The sequence below is a fragment of the Sminthopsis crassicaudata genome, chromosome 1 (assembly GCF_048593235.1).
Source record: "Sminthopsis crassicaudata isolate SCR6 chromosome 1, ASM4859323v1, whole genome shotgun sequence".
NCBI lineage: Eukaryota > Metazoa > Chordata > Mammalia > Dasyuromorphia > Dasyuridae > Sminthopsis > Sminthopsis crassicaudata.
Window position 1 is genome coordinate 264846486 of NC_133617.1, and position 22255 is coordinate 264868740.

At 37.6% G+C, this 22255-nt stretch overlaps 1 protein-coding gene across 3 annotated transcripts in view; it reads right to left on the minus strand.

Annotated features, from left to right (window-relative positions):
• Nucleotides 1-5153, minus strand: part of NSMAF (neutral sphingomyelinase activation associated factor) — a 60020-nt gene extending 54867 nt beyond the window's left edge. For 2 of the 3 annotated variants that reach the window (XM_074278736.1, XM_074278735.1), the window contains exon 1: nt 4984-5151. In XM_074278736.1, coding sequence (XP_074134837.1) covers nt 4984-5042 — 59 coding nt within the window. In that variant the 5' untranslated portion in view covers nt 5043-5151. Of the gene's footprint in view, nt 1-4983 lie in introns of all 3 variants that reach the window. The other variant, XR_012484320.1, reaches the window with a different exon arrangement.
• Nucleotides 5154-22255: the final 17102 nt, after the last annotated feature.

The window sequence follows — 22255 nt, forward strand, 5'->3', positions numbered from 1 at the left end:
AACCTGCATAGATTTCTCTCACCACAAACACACATACACACTCCAGAAATACTCCTACTTTGACAAGTTTTTTTTAACAGAAAGACAGTCAAAATGAGTAACACAGAAAGAATTAAAAACAACAATAACAACAGAATTTTTTTTTTAATTGAGAACTCAATGACTCGGTAGATGAAACATAACAGGTTAGGGTCTCTGTTCCCACATGGCTCTGAGTTAGGCAGGAAATTTGAAGCTCTCCTTACATACTGCAGTATCCTTTATGAGCACTACAGTGAGAAAAACGAAACTGACACCTGACCAAGATGTTAGTTGTCAGTGGTAATTAATGGCTGCATGGTTGCATCACACTTGTAATGTATCAAATGCTCCAAGAAAACAATAATGGCAGGTAAGAGATGGACTTGGAATCAGACACTGAGTACTAACCAGCTACTTGACCACGGGCAAATAATTTCCTGCCTCTGAGCCTGTTTCCTCATCTATATCATAGAGATAACATAACTACATGCCAGGAGTAAAACTTTACATACAATGACCTCATTTGATAAGAATGTCAGTTATTATTACTATTAGGTTCAAAAAGAGAACTCACAGATTTCAGAGAAAGGACAGGAAGCCATGAACTAGAATTCTCCAAGTAAGCCAGCAGAAAAGGGCTCCAAAGTGAAAATTTGAAGACATAAGGAGTGTAGAACAAACAATTTCAGGCAAGGATTATTTACTCTTCCTTTGGATTCTCAGCACTTGCCACACTGACTCACATCAATGTTTTGTTTGCTACGTTGTTCACTTTAATTTTGGCCTGAGCTGATACTACTGAAGAAAGGGATTAACATATTTGGGATCCCAAGGTCCTATGAAATATTTGAGGTAGGGTATCCATAATCTATTATTCTACTCTATAGAAGAGAACTTTCTGCCTTCCTCCAAATCACAAACACAGAAAGAAAAGAGATCTTTAAACTTGCATTTTAACTTAGAAGAATAAGAAAGGTAAAACAATGAATCAAAAACTAGGGTAAAGAATAGTAAATAGAAAGTAATGTTATTTAACCTCACCTGGGTGGGTGGGGGTCTCACTAATGCTCAGTAATTTTTTTACTCATCTTTCATCAACTCCTAATAAGATTTCTTATAGTTGTTCTTTTAAATCTTTTCCTCTCCTCCCCAAAATATCCAAATACCAACTCACTCTCAGTTGATATGACCACTTCTTTTTTACTGTGGTGATTTGGCAGAAGGTCCCTCAACTCCTTTCCTCCATTCCTCAAAAGTTCTCCATATTATTGCTAATTCTTACTCTTATTCTTAAAGGGATTTAAAATATATAAAGTGCTTTTTTCCAATAACCCTGTGACTGGAGTACTATTATACTCATTCTACACATGAAGGAAAGCCCTGGCCCGTTAGTGATTCAAACCCAGGTCAGTATCCTTTCTACACTTCACTACTGATCACCTTCCCTCCTGCCTTTAAGTTAACATGCTTCTTCCTTTCTGGGGCCAACTTCTCCTCTGGATCCCTTTACTGAGCTTTCTTCTCTAACTTTCTTCCCTCTTTGGCGTCTTTACCTCTATTTCCAGGGATTCTTAACCTGGAGCACAAGAACTCTTTTTAACATTTTGGTAATTATACTTTAATACATTTGACTTCCTTGTATTTTCTTTTATTATACATTTACAAATACCTGAGCAGGGCTTTACCAGCCTACCTAAGGGTCCATCACATACACACACACACACACACACACACACACACAGTGATAAAACCCAAATCTACTGGTTCTATCCTTGGGTCTCTGCAAAATTAGGATTGAGGAAAGGGAACCTGACCTTGATATTGATGCTTCATTTGTCTATCAAGATATTATATACTTCTGGTTATTTTCCCACTTCTTTGGTAGCTGTTTTTTTTTTTTTTTCTTTAGATCCTCTTCCTGACCCCTTAATGTAGGGTTGTTCCACTAGGCTCCACAAAGTCTCTGTCTTTAACCCTTTTTCTCTTCTGAAATGCAATAAAGTATTAAAGAACAATGCAAACTTTGAAACTGTATAAATGTCAGTTATTATTCTTTATTCTTATACTGTCTTCCTTACAGCTTCAACTATGTTCCATGCAGATGCTGTCCAGGTTCAGACCTTCAATCCTAGCTACCTTCCTGGCCTCCAAACTGCCTTTCTAGCTGCCTATACCTACTGACATCATTATCTGAAACCCCAAATATGTCCCACTTCACAATTTCCCTCCATTTCTGAAAAAGTCATCAGGGAAAAATTCCATTCATCCTTGATCCCTTTTTCTCCTTTAATCTTCAGTCTTTCCAAAGTCTTTTCAACTCTACTTTTAGGAAATCTCTTCCCTGCTTCCAGCCCTCATCTCTTTTCCCAGACTACTGTAATAACTTCCTTTCAGATCTTCCTGCCTGGTTTCTCATTCCTCCAGTATGCGTTTCTTGATGTGCCCATAGTTCTGATCACATCACAAGGCAGTATTCTCAAAGCTCTTCAAGGACTCCCCACTACCAACCAAAGATGTTCCAAACCCTAGTGTCAATCTGAGCAAACCACTCACCTCAGTTTCTTCATCACTGGGATTACATGACTTCTCTGCTTCTTTTCAACTGTCCCGGGCACTAAAAACTAACCCAATAGCTGAACCTTGTTAGATGGTTGTTACCCACTTAGGTGAAGTCCTGGAGAAAGAGACTGTCTTGCTTTTCTGTTTGTATTTCTCACACATGGTAAGTGCTTAATTGGCTCTTCTTCATTTGTTAAATCTAGGAGCTTCTGACATTCATCTTGGTATCCAGAGCTTTCCACACCTGCCTGTGTCACAGTTCTCCTTTTCCAAGCCTCTCCAATTGGGCTGAAGTCCACTACATACCCTGAATGCATTCTGACTTTCTCACTTCTTTGCTCTCAACATATCCTAAAAACTCTTATCTTTTCCTCAAAATACTAACTAAATTTTAAGTCTAATTTAAAGGACTACCTCTGGGATATCCTCCCAAATACTAAGCTCACCCTCACTACCATCTCTCTCCTTTCTCACAGCAGGGCAGGCAGGGAGCATGGCAGCATGGAATGGTTCTTCTTCCTCATCTTCTTGGCCTCTCTAATAATGCTGATCACCCTGTTCTCTCCAGATTTTGGGGCCACTGCTCTCTACTAGTTCTCCTACCACCTATCCTTCATCCAGATCACATTCACTACTTCCCCCAGATTCTGTCTGGACCCCTTCTCGTTTCCCTTCATGGATTCAAATACTATCTCTATGCTGATCATCCTCAGATTTATCCAAACCTTTCTCCTGACCTTTCAAATCTGTCTTCTTTCTTCTTTATAAGTGCCCATTGTCCCTCTTAGACTCACCCTTCCCAAACTTCTGATCTCATTTTCTCCTCATACCCTTCCATCTTCCTAACTTCCCCATTAGAATTGAGGATATCATCACCCGACTCTACCCCAGACACCATCATCTCCCACCCCACCCCTGCCCCATATCCCAGAAATCACAACATTTCTCACACAAGCCCTGCTCTCTATCTCACATTGCTGACACCCCAGTGCAGCTCCTAATGACCGACCTCATGCTAGAAGCCCTGCAATAGCCTGGTTACTCTCACCCTGCAAAATCCAATCAACTTCAATGGTTCCCTTATTTTATCCGGTTTGGCTTTTGAAGCCCTTCCTCATTTGGGCCCAGGGGGTCTACCGCAGAGGACGTTTATGCGGCCCGCCACGGGCTGAGGGGCGGAGACAGAGGTTTTGTTTTTACTGTAGTCGGCCCTCCCACAGTCTGAGGGACTGAGAACCGGCCCCTATTTAAAAAGTTTGAGGACCTCTGGTTGAACCCTTTCCATCCCTTAATTCCTCCGATGTATCCTTCATCCCGTAACAACCATCTCCTTACTGTTTCTTGGACCCTGAACATCCTCCAGGCTGTGTCCCAAAGCCTGGAACTTTCTCCCAGTAATTCCACTTTCTTCCTTATTACTAGTTTCTTCGAGGCTCACTAAAGGCCCCCTTCTGCAGGAAGCCCGCCTCAGTCCTTCCTTGATTTAGGCGGCCTAACCTCTAAAAGTGTCTCCGGTTACATGGGCTCAGTCTTACTTGTGCCCAGCGGTTCCCGTGTATCTCCCTGCGGGCGTGGGAATTGGGCGCACCTTCTTTTTTGTGCTTTTCACGTTGTCCCAGCACAACGCCTGGCACGGGACTCGGCCTGCGGGAGGGCTACGTTTGGAGTCAGGTTTGGGGTTCCGACTCCATTCACTGCTGTTTCTGGGGCAGTCACAGCTCTCTGGGAACCGTTCTAAAATGCGGGAATCGCTGACAAAACTTCTCAAGTCTCTCCCGGCTCTAGGTCTGGGATCCTGCGGTCACCTCCGCAGGCCAAGGGGTAGAAGCTTGGTGTCGGGGGAGGGCTCTCCGAGCGGTGTCTGGCCGCCAGCCGAGGCCCTTTATCCCCTGCTGCGCACACACTTACAGCCCCCGAGCAGAAGGCAGCTTAGGGCAGGTTGTATCTCCGGATTTTAGAATCCGCCTCTAAACTTTGATCTGCTCGCAGGCAGACACTTTCCATCCCGGTGGGTACCGGACCATTCATTCCAGGGAGGGGGGAGGAGGAAGGCCAGAGAGGCACCTGGGGCCGGGGCCATCACCAGGAGAGAGGGGACGGAAGGGGGGCGGCAGCGGCTCCACTCCCGGATTTTGGGAGGAAGGCTCGCGTGCCTGCTCCCTCCCCCTCAGGCTAGGCCTGCCGGATTGGGGGCGGGGGGAAGGAGGGCGATTCTCCAAGAGGGGGCGGCCACAGAGCGAGTCCTCCCCACCCCCAGCCTCTCTTCCGGGTTCCGGGGCCGCGTGCCGGCAGCCGGGAAGACTGGTCACGCCGGGCCCTCCTTCGGCCCCCAGCCCCGGTTTCTGGCCCAATGTCCCTCCCCCCGCTGCCGGCCCCTTGCACTCGGCCCAGAAGGTCACTCACCGTTCTTTGGAGTAGAGCTGCAGCTGCTGTTCTCGCTGCTGCTTGCGGATGAAAGCCATCGTTCTCTGGGCTTGGGGCTCCTGGGAAGAGCCCGGGAGCCTCAGGAGCCCAGCAGAGCAAGATGCCGCAAGCCGGCCTCCCGCGGCGGGCGTGCGGACCCGGGGAGGGAGAAGAAGGAGGTGCTTGTAACTCCCTCCTCCTTCTTCCTCCCTCCTCCTCCCTCCTCCCTCCTCTCTCCTCCCTCCCCGGACGCCTTTGGTCGCGCTCCGCCCTCGCCGCCCGCCAATGCGCACGCGCCGAAACTCCAGCCCCCTCTCTGCTCGGCTCCGTCCAGCCTGGGGGGGGAGGGGGGGAGAAGGGGTAGTCGGCGCGAGACTACTCCGGGCGCGTGTGAGGCCACGAGGGCGCGAGGCTGCCCCCGCTTATCTCTGAGTGTGAGGAGGATGAGGGACGGGGCGTCACCGCAAAGCCGCGCTCTCGGGAGCGGAGGCTAGGCCCCGCTGGGAAGGGCCCCTGGCTTCCAGGTGGCCTCCGTCTCCATCCCCTTCCTGCCTCCTAGCTTTAACCGATCACAACTACTGCATTGCTGCGTCTTTATTAATATTTTATCATAATGTCCCTCTCCCTTGACTTATTTTTAACGTCTGGGATCCCTCTGGCATTTTAGAGACGCCTAGGGAGCGCTTCTCAGAATAGGTTCAAATGCATAAAATAACGCCATATGATTACAAAGGAAATGCCTTCTATTGAATAGTTTCCCCCAAAAAAATTTTAAGTTAATGGGACCCCAGGTTGGGGAGCCTGTCATGGAGACGCTTTTGAAGCCACTTTTGAAGTCAAAATGGTTGTAAACATAGAAACTGGTCACAAACAAGCGGGATGGGGAGACAAAGGGGAAGGAGGGAGGGAAATGTAGAATCATAACGCGTAGTTTGATGGACAGCCTATAGAATTTGTCCATAAGTACCATATCTGGAGCAGCTAGCGCAAATGGACAGTAAGCTGGGTTCAGAGTTAAACAGGAAAGCAGACTGAGTGATACCTTCTGGAAACTGCAGCGCTCCCGCAATTTTCCCCTAAAAACATTTTATTAGTGTTTTTAATGCCACCTCTTTTTTTCTATCATAGTTTCCCCAGCAGAGAGCCATGTGCCAAATAGAATTTTTTCAAAGAGGAAAAAATCTGGAAATGTGTTTAATGGTACCATTTATGTACCTCTCATTGCAAAAAAGGTGAAGTGTGACTCTCTTCTTCTATCTTCTTTTGAGCCCGTTTGTCTTTATAATTTTAGTGTTCTTCCATTTACACTTTTGTTTGTTACTTCCTTAGCTCTCCTTCCTTTGTTCTGTTCAAGTATTTCTTTTCAGTTTCTTAGCATTTTATTGCAATATTTCATTATGTATATATACTATAATTTGTTTAAACCCTCAAATTATTGAGTATTTGCCCCCCCCCATTTCTTTGCTATCATAAAATGCTTCTACAAATATCTTGATACAAAGGTGGGCTTTCTTATCAATGGCCTTCGGAATGGTGTTTAAGCACTGTGGCAAATCTTGCTTAAAGGGTTTGCACATTTTAGTCACTTTGCATAATTCTAAATTCCTTTCCAAAACACTTGTTTGCTTTACAGCTGTACCATCAAAGCACTAGTACACCATTTCCCCCCACAACCTCCCCATAGTGACTATTTTATGTTTGTCTCCTTTGTCAATTTGCAGGGTTTTAAGGTACAACTTCAGAATTGTTTTGAATTGCATTTCTCTTCCTATTCGTGATGTGAAGTATTCTTTCATGAAGTTGTTCATAGTTTGTAATCCTTTTGAGAACTACCGGTTCATCTCCTTTGACCACTTCTCTGCACACTATATGTAGGATAGTAAATTAATAAGGGAAATGTAGCATTGTCTAGCTGCAGTGAGGGCCCACTTGAAGTTGTGTAACATAAATTTGTAATAGACCCATTCAGCATGATTGGTCTATTACAAATTTATGTTACACAACTTCAAGTGAATCCTCACTGCAGCACGATTGTGGTTTTTTCCCTCCACATTCATTTTGGCAGCAGGGGTATAGGAGCAAAGGTAGCAGAAGGTGACTGATCAAAAGTTGAGGTTTGGGAAGGCACAATCAATCAAATAAGGAGATTTCAGAATTCACAAATACATGGGTATTATATAGTTAAGCATATGGAAGACTTGGTGTATGGCTGAACTGGAGTAGAAAAGTAGGTCATAGATTGTAAATTAAAGGAAGTAATTGGTTATGATCCTCTGAGAGAGAGAGAGAGAGAGAGAGAGAGAGAGAGAGAGAGAGAGAGAGAGAGAGAGAGAGAGAGTCTTTATGGGAAGCATGTCAACTTGAGTTGAAGATCTTGCAGGATATAGGAAGAAATAAACTATAAGTTTTTAGGCAGTCAAAATCAAGATTTTGATTTGGGAGGAAGATGCAGACAGTATCATATGTATACATGTATGGACCTCAAAAGAGGAGTGGTTCCTAAATGATGGAGATTGGGAGGGAAAATTGAAAATAGCAGAGGAAAGCAAGAAACATTCCAACTGTTTTTCTTGACATGTAAACTAAGGAAAATATGCAGCCAGTATTTCAAAGAGTGGAGAAGGATCTTGTATATTAAGAGCTGAGCTGAGTTTCAGTAATAGCTAGATAATGGAAAGAGTGGGAGAAAAAAAGCTTTAGGATAAAAAAAAATTGTTTTCTGTGGAACAGATATTCAAGAGGCCTTATGGAAGGAATGGGTATTGTTCAACTGAAAATTTGAGATGGGAGGACTCAAAGATGGAGAGAAGGAATTGGAAGATTGGAGGATTGAGAGGGGATGGGTGAAGGATGACTTTGGGGATACAAAAACAGAGTTATGTAGAGTATGACAAGATGTAAATATGTTAATTTTTAATTGGAAGACTACAATTCTCTCCCCCAGAAGAAGCTAAAAATACACAAAGTATGAAGTCAGATGGGAAATCCCAATTTATTTTTTCCCCTCCCTCCAAAGACTGAAGATCAAGCAAGAGACTGAAGCAGAAAATGTAAACCAAATTTTCAAAGTATAATATGGAAAGGTAGAGGTTGGAGGGAAAGTCATCCTGATCGCAGGAAGTGGGAGAATAGATTGGAAGGAACAACAGGAATTACGGTTTCTTTCCTTGGAGTGTTAACATGTATTCTGTAATAACTGTAATAATCTGTCAGAGTTACACAACAACTAGCGGATCAGAAAAACTTCTAAAACCCCAAACTTCTTGACATACCAGTGAGCATTTGTAAGTGACCTCTAGTTAAATTTGGAGATGTTAGTAACCGCCAGAAACCACAAAATCATTCTTGACCAATAAAGGGCAGCTACAGACTCAGGACCCTGCTTGGGACTCTCAAAATATTCTTCTCCTTGGTTTATTGAATCTGCATTTGTCATCTCCTTTTAACCTCTGATCCTTGCTCAAGAGTTTCTAAAAACTCTATCTCCCCTTTTATCTACTCTATGTTGAAAAGCTGTGAAGTCTCTCCATCTCTTAATTTAAACAAAGGTAGAAGACATTTTTTTCTTCATATTTCCCTAGCATTTTGAAATGTCAGACACAATCATTAAGTTATAGACTTAAAAGCTATTTATTTTTATTTATTTAAAATATAATTAAATTAATAAATTATAAATTATAAAAATAAAAAATAAATATGTATTTATTTTATTTAATAAAGATAATTTCTCTCAACAACCCTGTGAAGCAGGCAGAACAATAATATTACCTCTATTTTCAAGCCAAAGTTTTCATTTCATTCAAATGTATTGTCTACTATGTATAAGGCAGTGAAGGGGTTGGAGACTAAAATCTCTGTCCTCATGAGAGTATAAAAGCAGGTAATTGGGGCCAAATATTTAGTTTGAAATAAACAGTCTTTTTAATTTGACCATTGGAGATTAAATTCATTATATTAATTTATTAAATTCAAAATAAACTCTCTTAGCTTCTTAAGGCTTCCATTTTCTTCTGAATGAAATGCCATCTTTTTAGAGGAGCTATTCTGAATTGATTACTAATAATAATAACTAACAATAGCTAAAGCAACATTAGAAGGTTTGTGTTATCATCTCCTTAAGGTGAGGGTACTATTGTAGAGAGAAATTAAATGACTTGCCTGAAATCACAATTAGTAAGTAGTTGAGGGCAAATTTGAACTTTGTTTCAAAAACTATGCATAAGGCTATCTAGTGGCCCATGTATTACTATTTATAATACCTGCCTTCTTGCCATCTAAGAAAGACAAATCATGGCTTGTGAAAATTAGAGTAATTATTTAGTAATTATATGTATAAAGCTGACTTCTCCATGAGTTGAATTCTTATATATTGATCATAATTAGGTCATTATTAATTTTTAATAATAGCTTTTTATTTTCAAAATTTATGCAAAGGTAGTTTTCAACATTCACTCTTGCAAAATGTTGTGTTCCAATTTTTTCTCCCTCCTTTCCCCCAACCCTTTCCCTAGAGATGAAATCCAATGTGTGTTAAACATGTACAATTTTTCTATTTCTACATTTTATCATACTGCACAAGAAAAATAAGATCAAAAAGAAAAAAAAAGAGAGAAAGGAAAAAGCAAGCAAATAACAAAAAAGGTGAAAATACCATGTTGTGATCTACATTCAGTCCTCACAGTCCTCTTTCTGGATGTAGATGGCTCTCCATCACAAAACTACTGGAATTTACCTGAATCACCTAGCTGTTGAAAAGAGCCACATCCCTCATCATTGATAATCACATAATCTTGTTGCCGTCTACAGTGATCTCCTTGCCCTGCTCATTTCACTTAGCATCAGTTCATGTAAGTCTCCCCAGGCCTTTCTGAAATCATCCTGCTGATCTTTTCTTATAGAACAATAATATTCCATAACATTCATATACCATAAGTTATTCAGCCATTCTCCAATTGATGGGCATTCAGTCAGTTTCCATTTTCTTTCCACTACAAAAAGGGCTGCCACAAAACATTTTTGCATATGTGGGTCCTTCTCCCTTTTTTTATGCTCTCTTTGGGATACAGACTCAGTAACACTGCTGGATCAAAAGGTATGCATAGTTTGATAGCCCTTTGGGCATAGTTCCAAATTGCTCTCCAGAATGGATGAATCAGTTCACAATTCCACCCACAATGTATTTGTGTCCCAGTTTTCCCACATCCCCTACCAATGTTTATCATTATTTTTTTCCTTAGAGTTGTCTTAATTTGTTTTTCATTTCATTTTGCATTTCATAATGTTCTGTAATTCTTCTTTGGCTATACATTCCTTCCTTTTCCACAGATCTGAGAGATAGACTATCCCTTGTTCTTCTAATTTGCTTATATTATTACCCTTTATGTCTAAATCATGAACCCATTTCAGTCTTATCTTGATATAGAGTTTTAGGTATTGGTCAATGCCTATTTTTTGCCATACTATTTTCCAATTTTCCCAGAATTTTTGTCAAATTTTTGTTCTTATCCCAAAACCTGGAGTCTTTGAATTTATCAAGCACTAGATTACTATATCATTGACTATTATGTCTTGTCAGCCTTAGCTATTACACTAATCAACTACTCTCTTTCTTAGCCAGTTGCAAATGGTTTTGATGACTGCTGTTTTATAATATAGTTTTAAGTCTGAAACAGCTAGACTACCTTCACTGGCATTTTTTTTTCATTAATTCCCTTGAAATTCATGACTTTTGTTCTTTCAGATGAATTTTGTTATTTTTTTTCTAGCTATATAAAGTAATTTCTTGGCAGTCTGATTGTTATGGTATTGAATAAGTAGATTATTTCACATAGAATTGCCATTTTTGTTATATTAACTCAGTTTACCCATGAGCACTTGATATTCTTCCAATTATTTACATCTAACTTTATTTGTATGAAAAGTGTTTTGTAATTGTGTTCATATAATTCCTGACTTTGTCTTGGCAGATAGACTCCCAAGTATTTTATTTTATCTAAAAGAGTTATTTTAAACGAGATTTCTCTATCTCTTGCTGCTGGACTTTGTTGGTAATGCTGATGATTTGGGAAGATTTATTTTGTATCTTGAAACTTTGCTAAAGTTGTTCACTGTTTCTACTAGTTTTTAGTTGATTCTCTAGGATTTTCTAAGTAAACTATCATATCATCTGCAAAGGGTGATTTGCTTCCTCATTACCTACTCTAATTCCTTTAATTTCTTTTTCTTCTCTTATTGCTAAAGCTAACATTTCTAATACATTAGATAATAATGGTAATAGTGGGCAACCTTATTTCATTCCTGATCTTATTGGAAATGCTTGTAGTTTAGCTTCATTACGTATGATGCTTGTGTGCTGATGGTTTTAGATTACTACTGATTATTTTAAGGAAAACATTTATTCCTATGTTCTCTAATGTTAATAGAAATGGATATTGGATTTTGTCAAATGCTTATTGTCATCTATTAAGATAATCATATAATTTCTGTTAGTTTGGTTATTGTTATAGCCAGTTATGCTAATAGTTTTCCTAATATTGAAATAGTCCTGCATTCCTGGTATAAATTCTACTTGGTCACAGTGTTTTCCCCAGGTGATAACTTCCCTTTGCTAATATTTTATTTAAGTTTTTGCATAAATATTCATTAATAAAATTGGTCTATAATTTTCTTTCTCTGTTTTGACCCTATCCAGTTTAGGTATCAGCACCATGTCAGTGTCATAAAATGAATTTGGTAGGGCTCCTGCTTTCCCTGTTTTTCCAAATAGTTTGCATAGTATTGGAATTGTTTTTTAAATGTTTAGTAGAATTCACTTGTAAATTCATCTGTTCCTAGAGATTTTTTCTTAGGGAATTCATTAATAACTTGTTCAGTTTCTTTTTCTAAAATGGAGCTATTTAAATAATTTATTTTCTCCTCTTAATCTGGGAAATCTATATTTTTGTCAGTATTCATCCATTTCACTTAGATCATCAGATATATTGGCCTGCATTTGGGTAAAATAGCTCTTTTAATTATTGTTTTAATTTCCTTTTCAGAGGTGCTAAGTTCATCCATTTTTTTTGATGCTGACAATTTGATTTTCTTCTTTCCTTTTTATTATCAAATTAACTAAAGATTTATCGATTTTGTTGGTTTTTTTCATAAAACCAACTCTTAGTTTTGTATATTAGTTCAGTAGTTTTCTTACTTTCAATTTTATAAATCTCCCCTTTTATTTTCAGAATTTCAAATTTGGTATTTAATTGGGTGTTTTTAGTTTGTTCTTTTTCCAGCTTTTTTAGTTGCAAGGTCATTAGTAATTGAAAACAACTTTCCATTGCTAATGGGAATATTTTGGGAGGCTGGTCTTGGTAGAACATCAGGAATTCATAGATCACCCAGTATCTGTCTAGTGACATTTGGGGGTGAAACAGGGATTCCATATATGCTAAATTAAGAAGTTTTGCTCTAGATTTATAATTCTGTGAGTGATCAAATAAGAAATCAATAGATATGAGCATTTGGCAAGTTGTAACTTTTATTAAATATAATAGATTGAACACCATTTAGAATCACCTCAACATCTGTGCAAATGCATTTTCACTCAAACTGCCTTTTTTCTTTTTTTTGGAAGAAAAAAGCTTGCTAGATGATTAATCCTTCTTCATGGCAATCCTGAAAGTGGTGATAATTCTGCCATAGTCTTCATCTTCATCATTTTATCCAGGAGCTAAGCCTCTATAATGAATTCTCTTACTCTGATGTCTTCAGCTTGAAAATTTCCAAATATATAAGCAAGGAATTTTTTTAAAATTTTATTTTATTTTAGTTCATTATAGCTTTTTATTTGCCAGATATATGCATGGGTTATTTTGCAGCATTGACAATTGCCAAACCCTTTATTCCAATTTTTCCCCTCCTTCCTCCCACCTTCTTCTCTTAATGGTACATTAACTAATACATGTTAAATATGTTAAAATATATATTAAATACAATATATGTATACATGTCCAAACAGTTATTTTGCTGTACAAAAAGAGTTGAACTTTGAAATAGTGTACAATTAGCCTGTGAAGGAAATAAAAAATGCAGGCGGACAAAAATAGAGGGATTGGGAATTCTATGTAGTGGGTTCATAGTCATCTCCCAGAGTTCTTTAAGCAGGGCATTTCTTAACTGAGAAGCCAGGTATAATTCTTATGGCCTTCTTTTTCTCCTCAGACAAGCTGTAGAAATTGCATTTCTCTGACAATTTATATCCTACATAAAGGGAAAGATATCAGTCCAAAAGAAAGAATTTCAATATCCTTAATGAGAGGAAACCTTACTTGAATCCTATAGTGTTCATTCCCTGGAAAACTAGAAAATTTAGTATTTTCAGAGGAAGAATTTTCAATAAATAACTATACTATAGTTAGGAAAATAAAAAGCAAATTAAGTAAAGTTCTTTTTTTTTCAGACATTTCCTCTTTGTCTAATAGGTTACTATAGCTATTTTAAGAGTAGCCATTTATAATATAAGAAAGCTTTCAGAGTAGAGGTAAATATAGTATTTTAATCTTTGTGGTTTTAAGTAAGGCAAAATAGCCAAATAACATGTGAATTCTTTCTCTTTGCAGTAAACACAAAGATAACTTCAGTTATAAGAACAACTATTCACAGATAAATGATGTTATAGGCAAGAGTTACTTCCTGGGTTTGGAATGCCCAGAGTTCTCTCATCATGTGGGCAGAGAATTAAAAGTTGCCTTCCCATTACTAAGTTTTCATCAAACTAAACACTTGATTAATTAGGGGAGTAGTATAATTAAAATGTTCACTTTTTTTGGTGTCTTAATATCTAAAAATAAATTGGATCAGCAAAGAATTCCCAAATTCTGTCACCCTATCAGTTCACATAGAAAAGAAAACAAAGATTGTAAGAAAATTGCATCTTCAAGTGTCTATTGACTGGAACAATACATTCTTAAGGTGAAGATGAGTGTTCCCAAACACAAATCTTTCTAAGGGATCTCTTCATTTCTTAGGGCTATCAGGGTCTGAATATTAAACATATTATCTCTTCCCACCATGCCCAAAATACACAGGTAGCAGCCCTCAAAGGAAAGGAATCATGCACCTCAATTTTCTGGATTTTGATTTGATTTGGATTTGATAGATATGAAAGGAATCTCATAGAAGTCATTTAATATAATATATCTTTCATCTGCCAGGCCAAGTACTCTGCTTAGATGTCCTAATGCCCCCAACTAATGCTAAATCAAGCTGATCTGTGTGATTCTACAAGCCTGCTCTCTTACCTGTAAACAAGACTTCACCTCAGTGAAGCTATATGATTGTCCCAATAGAGACAATCAGTGGATCTCATGGATATTGTTTCTCCCTTCACTTGTTTTTCACCCCCCCCCCCAACACTACCCTGGGTCAGCTTCTTTCTTCAATCTTTTGGCATATATCAGCCATATGAGACTATCTATACTAGGAGTAATTTCCAAGTTAAAGACACAACATCATTAGAACTTTGGAGACATTGAAGATTCTAATGGGTAGGTTATTTTCCTCCTAGGGCTCTTGTGAGGAAAGCCCAAAGTTCTTGCCCAAGGGGCTGACACTTACTTAGAAAGACTTTTAAAAACTCCAGGACATTAAGATAAAAATCATCCAAATTCAGTATGAAAGTTTCCAAATTTGGCCAAACCACACTCCTATAGGAAAAAAATTAATATTGTACAGGCTGTGCCTCTCATTGTACTAAATGACTTAATTCCTCTACCTCTATTGAGAAAACACACAGGCTCATTTTCCCCCAATCCCCAAACTAAGTTTTGTAATAATCTACTATCTAGAAAGAAACATACCTTTCCAATGTTTCTTCCATATCCTAGAAAGAAAAAAAAATAGCAGAACAGTCCATTAGGTTTCTCCTAAAATATTTCTATGATAACAACTTCTAAAAAATCCCATAGTCTTTTTCTCTTATTTTCTTGATTTCACTAAATCTCAGCTTGGAAAAGCTAGATTCTGGATACAAACTTTCTCCCCATGTTCCTGGAATGCCCTACCTACCACAGGTTGGACACAAATAGTTCATATGAAGATTTGGAGTAGCTTCTCTAATTTTGGACATCTCAAATTTTTTTGGGCTAATTCAATTCTACTTTGCTCATAGAGCACAGCATCTTTTCCGATGAGAGCGTGCCATGCTAGGCTGTCTTGTGTTAGTGTCTTCTATGTCAATTGATTCTAAAGTTCTTAAAAGATACCTTGAGAGTATACTTATATCAATTTTTTTTACTCTCCATGAGAGCTCCAAGTTAGAGGAACAGGATTCCTAGGCTTTCTATCCTAGGATCATTTGGCCCTCACACCAGTACCTCAAGTCCTCCAGGCTGCCCTCAAGCCAAGCTGTCTGTAGTCAGACAACCTAATTTCTCAGGAGTGATCCCTTCTCCTCCTCCGCATCACCAGATATCCACTTCCATCAGAATATATCCTCATACAGTATTGTTGTTGAAGTGTATGTGATCCCCTAGTTCTACTCGTTTCACTCAGCATCAGTTGATGTAAGTCTCTCCAAGACTCTCTGTATTCCTCTTGTTGGTCATTTCTTACAGAACAATAATATTCCATAAACATAAGGTATATATAGCAGGAGAAAAGAACAGATGTTAAAATAAATCTTTTGGGATCTTGGAAGAGCAATGAAAGAAGTTGTCTAACAACTCTGAGATATCATTACACATCTGTCAGATTGGCTAAGATGACAGGAACAAATAACGATGAATGTTGGAGGGGCTGTGGGAAAACTGGGACACTGATGCATTGTTGGCGGAGTTGTAAAATAATCCAACCACTCTGGAGAGCAATCTGGAATTATGCCCAAAAAGTTATCAAAATGTGCATACCCTTTGATCCAGCCGTACTACTACTGGGCTTATATCCCAAGGAAACACTAAAGAAGGGAAAGGGACCTGTATGTGCCAAAATGTTTGTGGCAGCCCTTTTCATAGTGGCTAGAAACTGGAAAATGAATGGATGTCCATCAATTAGAGAATGGTTGGGTAAATTATGGTATATGAATGTTATGGAATATTATTGTTCTGTGAGAAATGACCAACGGGAGGAATACAGAGAGGCTTGGAGAGACATCAACTGATACTGAGTGAAACGAGCAGAACTAGGAGATCATTATATACTTCAACAATGATATTATATGAGGATGTATTCTGATGGAAGTGGATATCTTCAATGTAGAGAAGAGCTAATCCAATTCCAATTGATCAATGATGGACAGAATCAGCTACACCCAGAAAAGGAACACTGGGAAATGAGTGTAAACTGTGAACATTTTTTTGTTTGTTTTGTTTGTTTTTCTTCCCAGGTTATTTTTACCTTCCGAATACAATTCTTCCTTTGTAACAACAACAACAAAATTCGGTTCTGCACATATATATTGTACCAAATATATACTATAAGATATTTAATATGTATGGGAATGCCTGCCATCTAGGGGAGGGGAAGGAGGGGAAAAATTCGGAACAGAAGGGAGTACAAGGGATAATGTTGTAAAAAAAATTACCTATGCATATGTACTGTCAAAAAAAAGGTTATAATTATAAAATTAATTTTAAAAAATAATTAAATTAATGAATCAAACCAGGCACTACAATTCTGTTCTTGCCATGCTAATTCTGGTTCTTAATTTGGAGACCATTCCCACAGAATCCAGGAAATGCCAGCATTGTCCACAAATGAACTTGTGATGGGAACTCCTATTCAAGACCCAAGAATGATTGTGTTGTGGTCCAACCAACTTGTGGTTTTTTATATATTTATATAAGCCCTCCCTTTGCCCCATCATATTAAGCCTTCCTTTTCAAAGCAAAGGGAGGGGGGTTTGCTTCTGCTTGCAAGTATTTTCTTCACTATGAAATTAATTAAACTTATGTTTGAACTCTGAAAAAAATTAATATTCTTTCATTTATGATTTGATGTTTAAAAATAATTGTATTAGTATACTTTGATCAAACTTGCTACCCTTCCCAGCCAAGTTGTGATGATCATTTAAATTATTCAATTATATCTTTTGAAGAACTTTTTCTCTTTCACTGGGACAGCTAAGTGCTGAAGTGGATATGAAGTCAGTAAGACCTGAGTTCAAATTTGACCTCAGACACTTAACAGTTCCTAGCTGTGTGACTTGGGCAAGTCACTTAATCCCAATCGCCCCAGCAAAAAATAAAAAATAAAAAATAAAAAATTCACTTTCTCCTTTAAATTTTATTGTCCTTTTTCTCTTTCACATCTCAGTTTGCAAAGCTCATCCTTTCTACATCAGTTCTCTCAGATAAACAACCCAACACTACAAAAACAACAGTTCTCCAAAACAAAGAACATATCCACTATATCTGCCACTGTTTATTATTCATACCTGTAATACTCTACACATCTGAAAAGGTATGAAAGAGGTAATTTTTCTTAATTTTAATTGGACCAAGACAACTATCTAAATGCCATATTGTCTTATCTTTTTTTTCAAGTTAATGAATGTATTCCTTATGTATACAAGTTTTCCTAATGCTATTAAATTCACTCAAATTCAGAATAATTTTTCCAATGTATTCACTTACCATAAGAGATTACCCAGTCACGAAATTATAGTACCAAGGGTCTTTCTAATTCTTTACTACTAGGAAAAAACACTTCTTGATCTATGTTTATGGATTCTGGATACTTTAGATCCATTTGGGGGCATAATTACAAATATCTACTTGGATAGCCTAACTCACAGTTCTACCAGTAGTATCTTAGTTCATCCATCTTCTCCCAATCCTGTCTGCATTGTCTATTTTTTTCCCTCTTTCTTATTACCTTTGCCAATTGATTGGATGTGAGATTCCACCTTTGAGTTCATTTGATTATTAATGGCTTGGAGAATACTTTCATTAAAGAGTTGGTATCTCTAGGTGTAGTCGCAAAATTGATAATTCAGATAACTAGGTAGACAAGGGAAGATATTAATCCTTCTAGACTCCTACAGTTCCTTTTGTCTCAGCAAACTGAGTAACTCCACTTGATTTGACATTTTATTTCCTAACTCATGAACATGAAATATGACTCTTTTCCCTTTGCTGGTTTCAAAAGACTCATTCCCAAAGTTTTATATTTCATCATATTGATATATAGCTTTCAACCTCAATACATGCTGTATCATAAGGCCCAATTCTTACATTCCTGACCCAGAAATGAAATTTTTCATGAGGAAATTTATCTTCCTTTTTTCCTTCTGGAATCTTTCCTTGAGATTTCCTACTCCACCTTTGACTTGCTTCTAGCAGAAGGAAACTCTGATTCTGTCACCTCTTAGGCCTTTCATATATTCCTAAGCACACTGAAGCCCCTCCTTCCTTCAAGGTGTGAATTCTCCTGGCCTTCCCTTAATCCTGAGACTTGTTCACACTTCGGGATTACTCAAAGGTAGTCACTTTGACCAAGAAGGAAGATTTCACAAAGCTTATTTGGCCATTTTCCTTTACTTAAAATCACAAAGATTTGTCTCTGGAAAATTTTCTTAGCCCATAAGTAGATGCTCTCCAAATAGAATTAGGGACAATAACTAAAACAATCAAATGGACTAAGACGAAGAAGATGGGGAATGTGTGGGACTACAAAGAGTACGTTTTTCTTTGAGTCTCCCTTTCAAACATTTTCTATTCTTTTATTTTTTTATTTTAATAATTTTTTTACAAGATATATGCATGGGTAAATTTTACAACATTGACAATTGCCAAACTTTTTGTTCTAATTTTTCCCCTCCTTCCCCCCCCCCCCGCCCCACCTCAATGGCAGGTTGACCAATACATATTAAATATGATAGAGTATAAATTAAATACAATATATGTATACATGACCAAACAGTTGTTTTGCTGTACAAAAAGAATCTGACTTTGAAATAGTATACAATTAACCTGTGAAGGAAATCCAAAATGCAGACGGACAAAATTAGAGGGATTGGAAATTCTATGTAGTGGTTCATAATCATCTCCTAGAGTTCTTTTGCTGGGTGTAGATGGTTCAGTTCATTACTGCTCTATTGGAAGTGATTTGGTTCATCTCATTGTTGAAAATGGCCACATACATCAGAATTGGTCATCATATAGTATTGTTGTTGAAGTATACAACGATTTCCTGGTCCTGCTCATTTCACTCAGCATCAGTTCATGTAAGTTTCTCCAGGCCTTTCTATAATCATTCTGTTGGTCATTTCTTACAGAACAATAATATTACCAGGATTTTTTTTAAAGAATCACACTTATTGCTAGCCTTCATTTTTTCATTTTCTTCAACTCTTAAATATATTCCATATTTTCCTTTATTCAATAAGCCATTTTGATCAGAAAAAAAAGAGGAAAAAAGTAATTTTACAAAATTAGTTAACATATATACCAAATACATTCAGTATTTCATGCCACTCATCTAATTCCTCTCCAAAGAATGAAGGGAAGAATCATTTTTCTCTTGGCCTCTTCTTTAGGGCTAAGTTATTCATTCTAGTTATACTTAATTAATAAAATATTTTCCCTTCCTTTCTAGGACATCAAATTGATCTCAGTCATGCTTCATATTCCACATTGGCCATCTTCTCCTCATGCATCGTACTTGATACTATATGGTTGGGAACCTTAGGTCTTTTCCTCTGTAGTAACACTAGCAACCCCAAAAGACTTCATCAAATGGTAAAATAATTTGTGCATTGGGGAAGTGGAGGGTAATTCTGAGAATATGTGGTGAGGAAAACAGAAGCAGCATCTTTCAACAAACTGTCTAAAAACTTTTGGAGAAATATGAGATGAAGTCTTTTATGGATAAATTGAGTAAGGTTTTGTAGAAAGTATGAGAAGACTTCATAGTACTGGTTGAACCTACCCTATGTGCTCTTGAAAACATATCTGTGGCTTAGAAAACAATTTTACTTAATGTTTAAATCATAAGCTAGATTGCCCTGTCCAGAACCAGTCAAGTGTGAAAACTGCTGCAAAAATGTTAGGAGTTTTCCCTGGTTATACATTTCAAGCACTCCATGTGTATTATATGAAAATGCCTATCAACTGGTCAATCAGCTTCTGTTTCTTTTTTTTCTTTGTTTCAATCCTGCATTATGTGTAATTCACAGAAAATAATTGGCAATGGACCACCGACTTTTTAACTCTCCCTCTCTGCTAGATGACTTAATAAACTTCTTTCCAAATTATTTTAGATCTGGATTTTGTTCTCAGTCAATAGAGGTAGGAGAAGAAAAGATAGATTTGGAATTACTACCTCATGAGTGATAGAAAATTGAGGGAATGGCAGAAGGATTACTATCCTCAGCTGAGGACAGAGTTGAAATTAAATAACACCAATCAGTAATGGATTCCTTCACCATATTCTCCTAACTTAAATTCTTTTGATTCCTTCTAAAAGAATGTAATGGGTGAACTGTGAAATAACTAAGGAATAAAGGTTACAGTTTCTGAGAGTATAGATTTAATATGTAATACATGCCAATTGCACAGCAAATCAGTACCAGGCCTTCTCAGCTTGGCACTTGATCCCATTACAGGGGAGACACTATTTTCTGATTTAAAAGAAAACAATTATTATGTTATAAACCAGGATATCAGTGGAGGATCTCCCACATTGGGATGGGGAGAGGGAAAAGGAACAATTCCTTGATTTGGTAGAAGTGGTCCAACTTCCCAACTACAGGGGACTTGGTAAACAATACAATGAAGTTATCTCACAATTCCCAAAATTGAACAAAGTGTTATGAGAAGACAGAAATTAGATTAATTAAATAGAACTCTAATTAAATAGAAAAAAGAACTGAGCTACAATATAAAGTCATTGTGGCTTATTCAATTCCAATAACTCTTTCAAAAAGTGAAGAAAAGTTAAGACCGACTATGAGAACACACTGATTGCCATAGAGGTAATTCCCAGCTACGTGTAGTTTGGACTAATTGATATCTACAAGAAGGAGCTCCCAACTCTGCCATTCTGTGTGTATAATATGCTGAAAAGTTCAAAGCCAAGAACAAATTTAGTGTAGCTGCCACTTTCCCAGAGGTGTGAACTCCGTGGTACTCACTGCTAATGCAATCACAAGAGTGTGAATTTCAGGAAGCATCAGAACAAAGCTTATGGCAAAGAGGTAGTACTGGGGAATCTAATAAGGAATTGAATTAGCATCTTATACTGGACCAAGTGAATTTTTACCTTGTGTTGGGAGGTGGTGAAATTCAGAAGAAGTATCCTATGCTAGTGAATACTTAACAAAAAAAAAAAAAAAGGTTTCTCCTTTAGGAGGAGTATTTCCTTTTCTGAATGGCGTTGGTGCCATTTGCGAGAAATCAAAGGGGGAAATGTTTCAGTTAATATGAAATACTACAGCATGATTTAATCCAACAGTAATGAGAAACTACATAGGACACTAGCCCCCTTTGGTTTCCTATTTGGGGGCTGTGATAATTGACTAAGTTGGCTAAGAAGATGTCCTAACTTTAGTCTTAAGAATCTTTAGCTATTATTTAGATATTCTAGGAATTTCATATCCACTCAGAATGTGATCTGCTAACTTTGCACACTACTATTTTTAAATTTTATTTATTTCATTCTGAATGAAAGGGAGGACTTCCATAACAATACAATAGAACAAAAGATAACTTTGTTAAAATGCAAATTTATTATATATAACTTTCTATTCCTTTTAAATGTATAATAAAGTTATCTTGTAATTTTCTTTTTTTTTTCCTTTTTATTTCTCCCCTTTTCCATCCTAGAAATGGCTACTATTAGGCACAAATATATGTGTGTATGTTTGTATGTATACACATATGTGTATACACACACTATGCTTATAATTCTGTTTATCAGTTCTTTATAATATAGAATTATCAACTACTCCTATTGCAAGATGAAATTCAGAGGAGAAGGAGCTTTAGAGAAGGAAAACACTTTGAATCCTGTCTATGGGCATTCAGGGAAAAATTCTCTTTTTAGAAAATTTTTCCATTAAATCTTGAAGGTAGGCTTGGGAATCAATCCAGGAGCAGTAATCTTATATTTGTCCCTCCAGTGTATTTGATGAAGTCAGGGTAGCAATTCCTGATTTGAAATAAATATGTGACAAATTCACAATGGCCATTCTCTCTGCCCAAAGTTAGGCTTATTTAGGAGAAGAGGTTATAGAAAAAAATAAGAGGTAAAATAGGCACCAGGTGTGGCAAATGTATATCCCAACTGAGAGGTG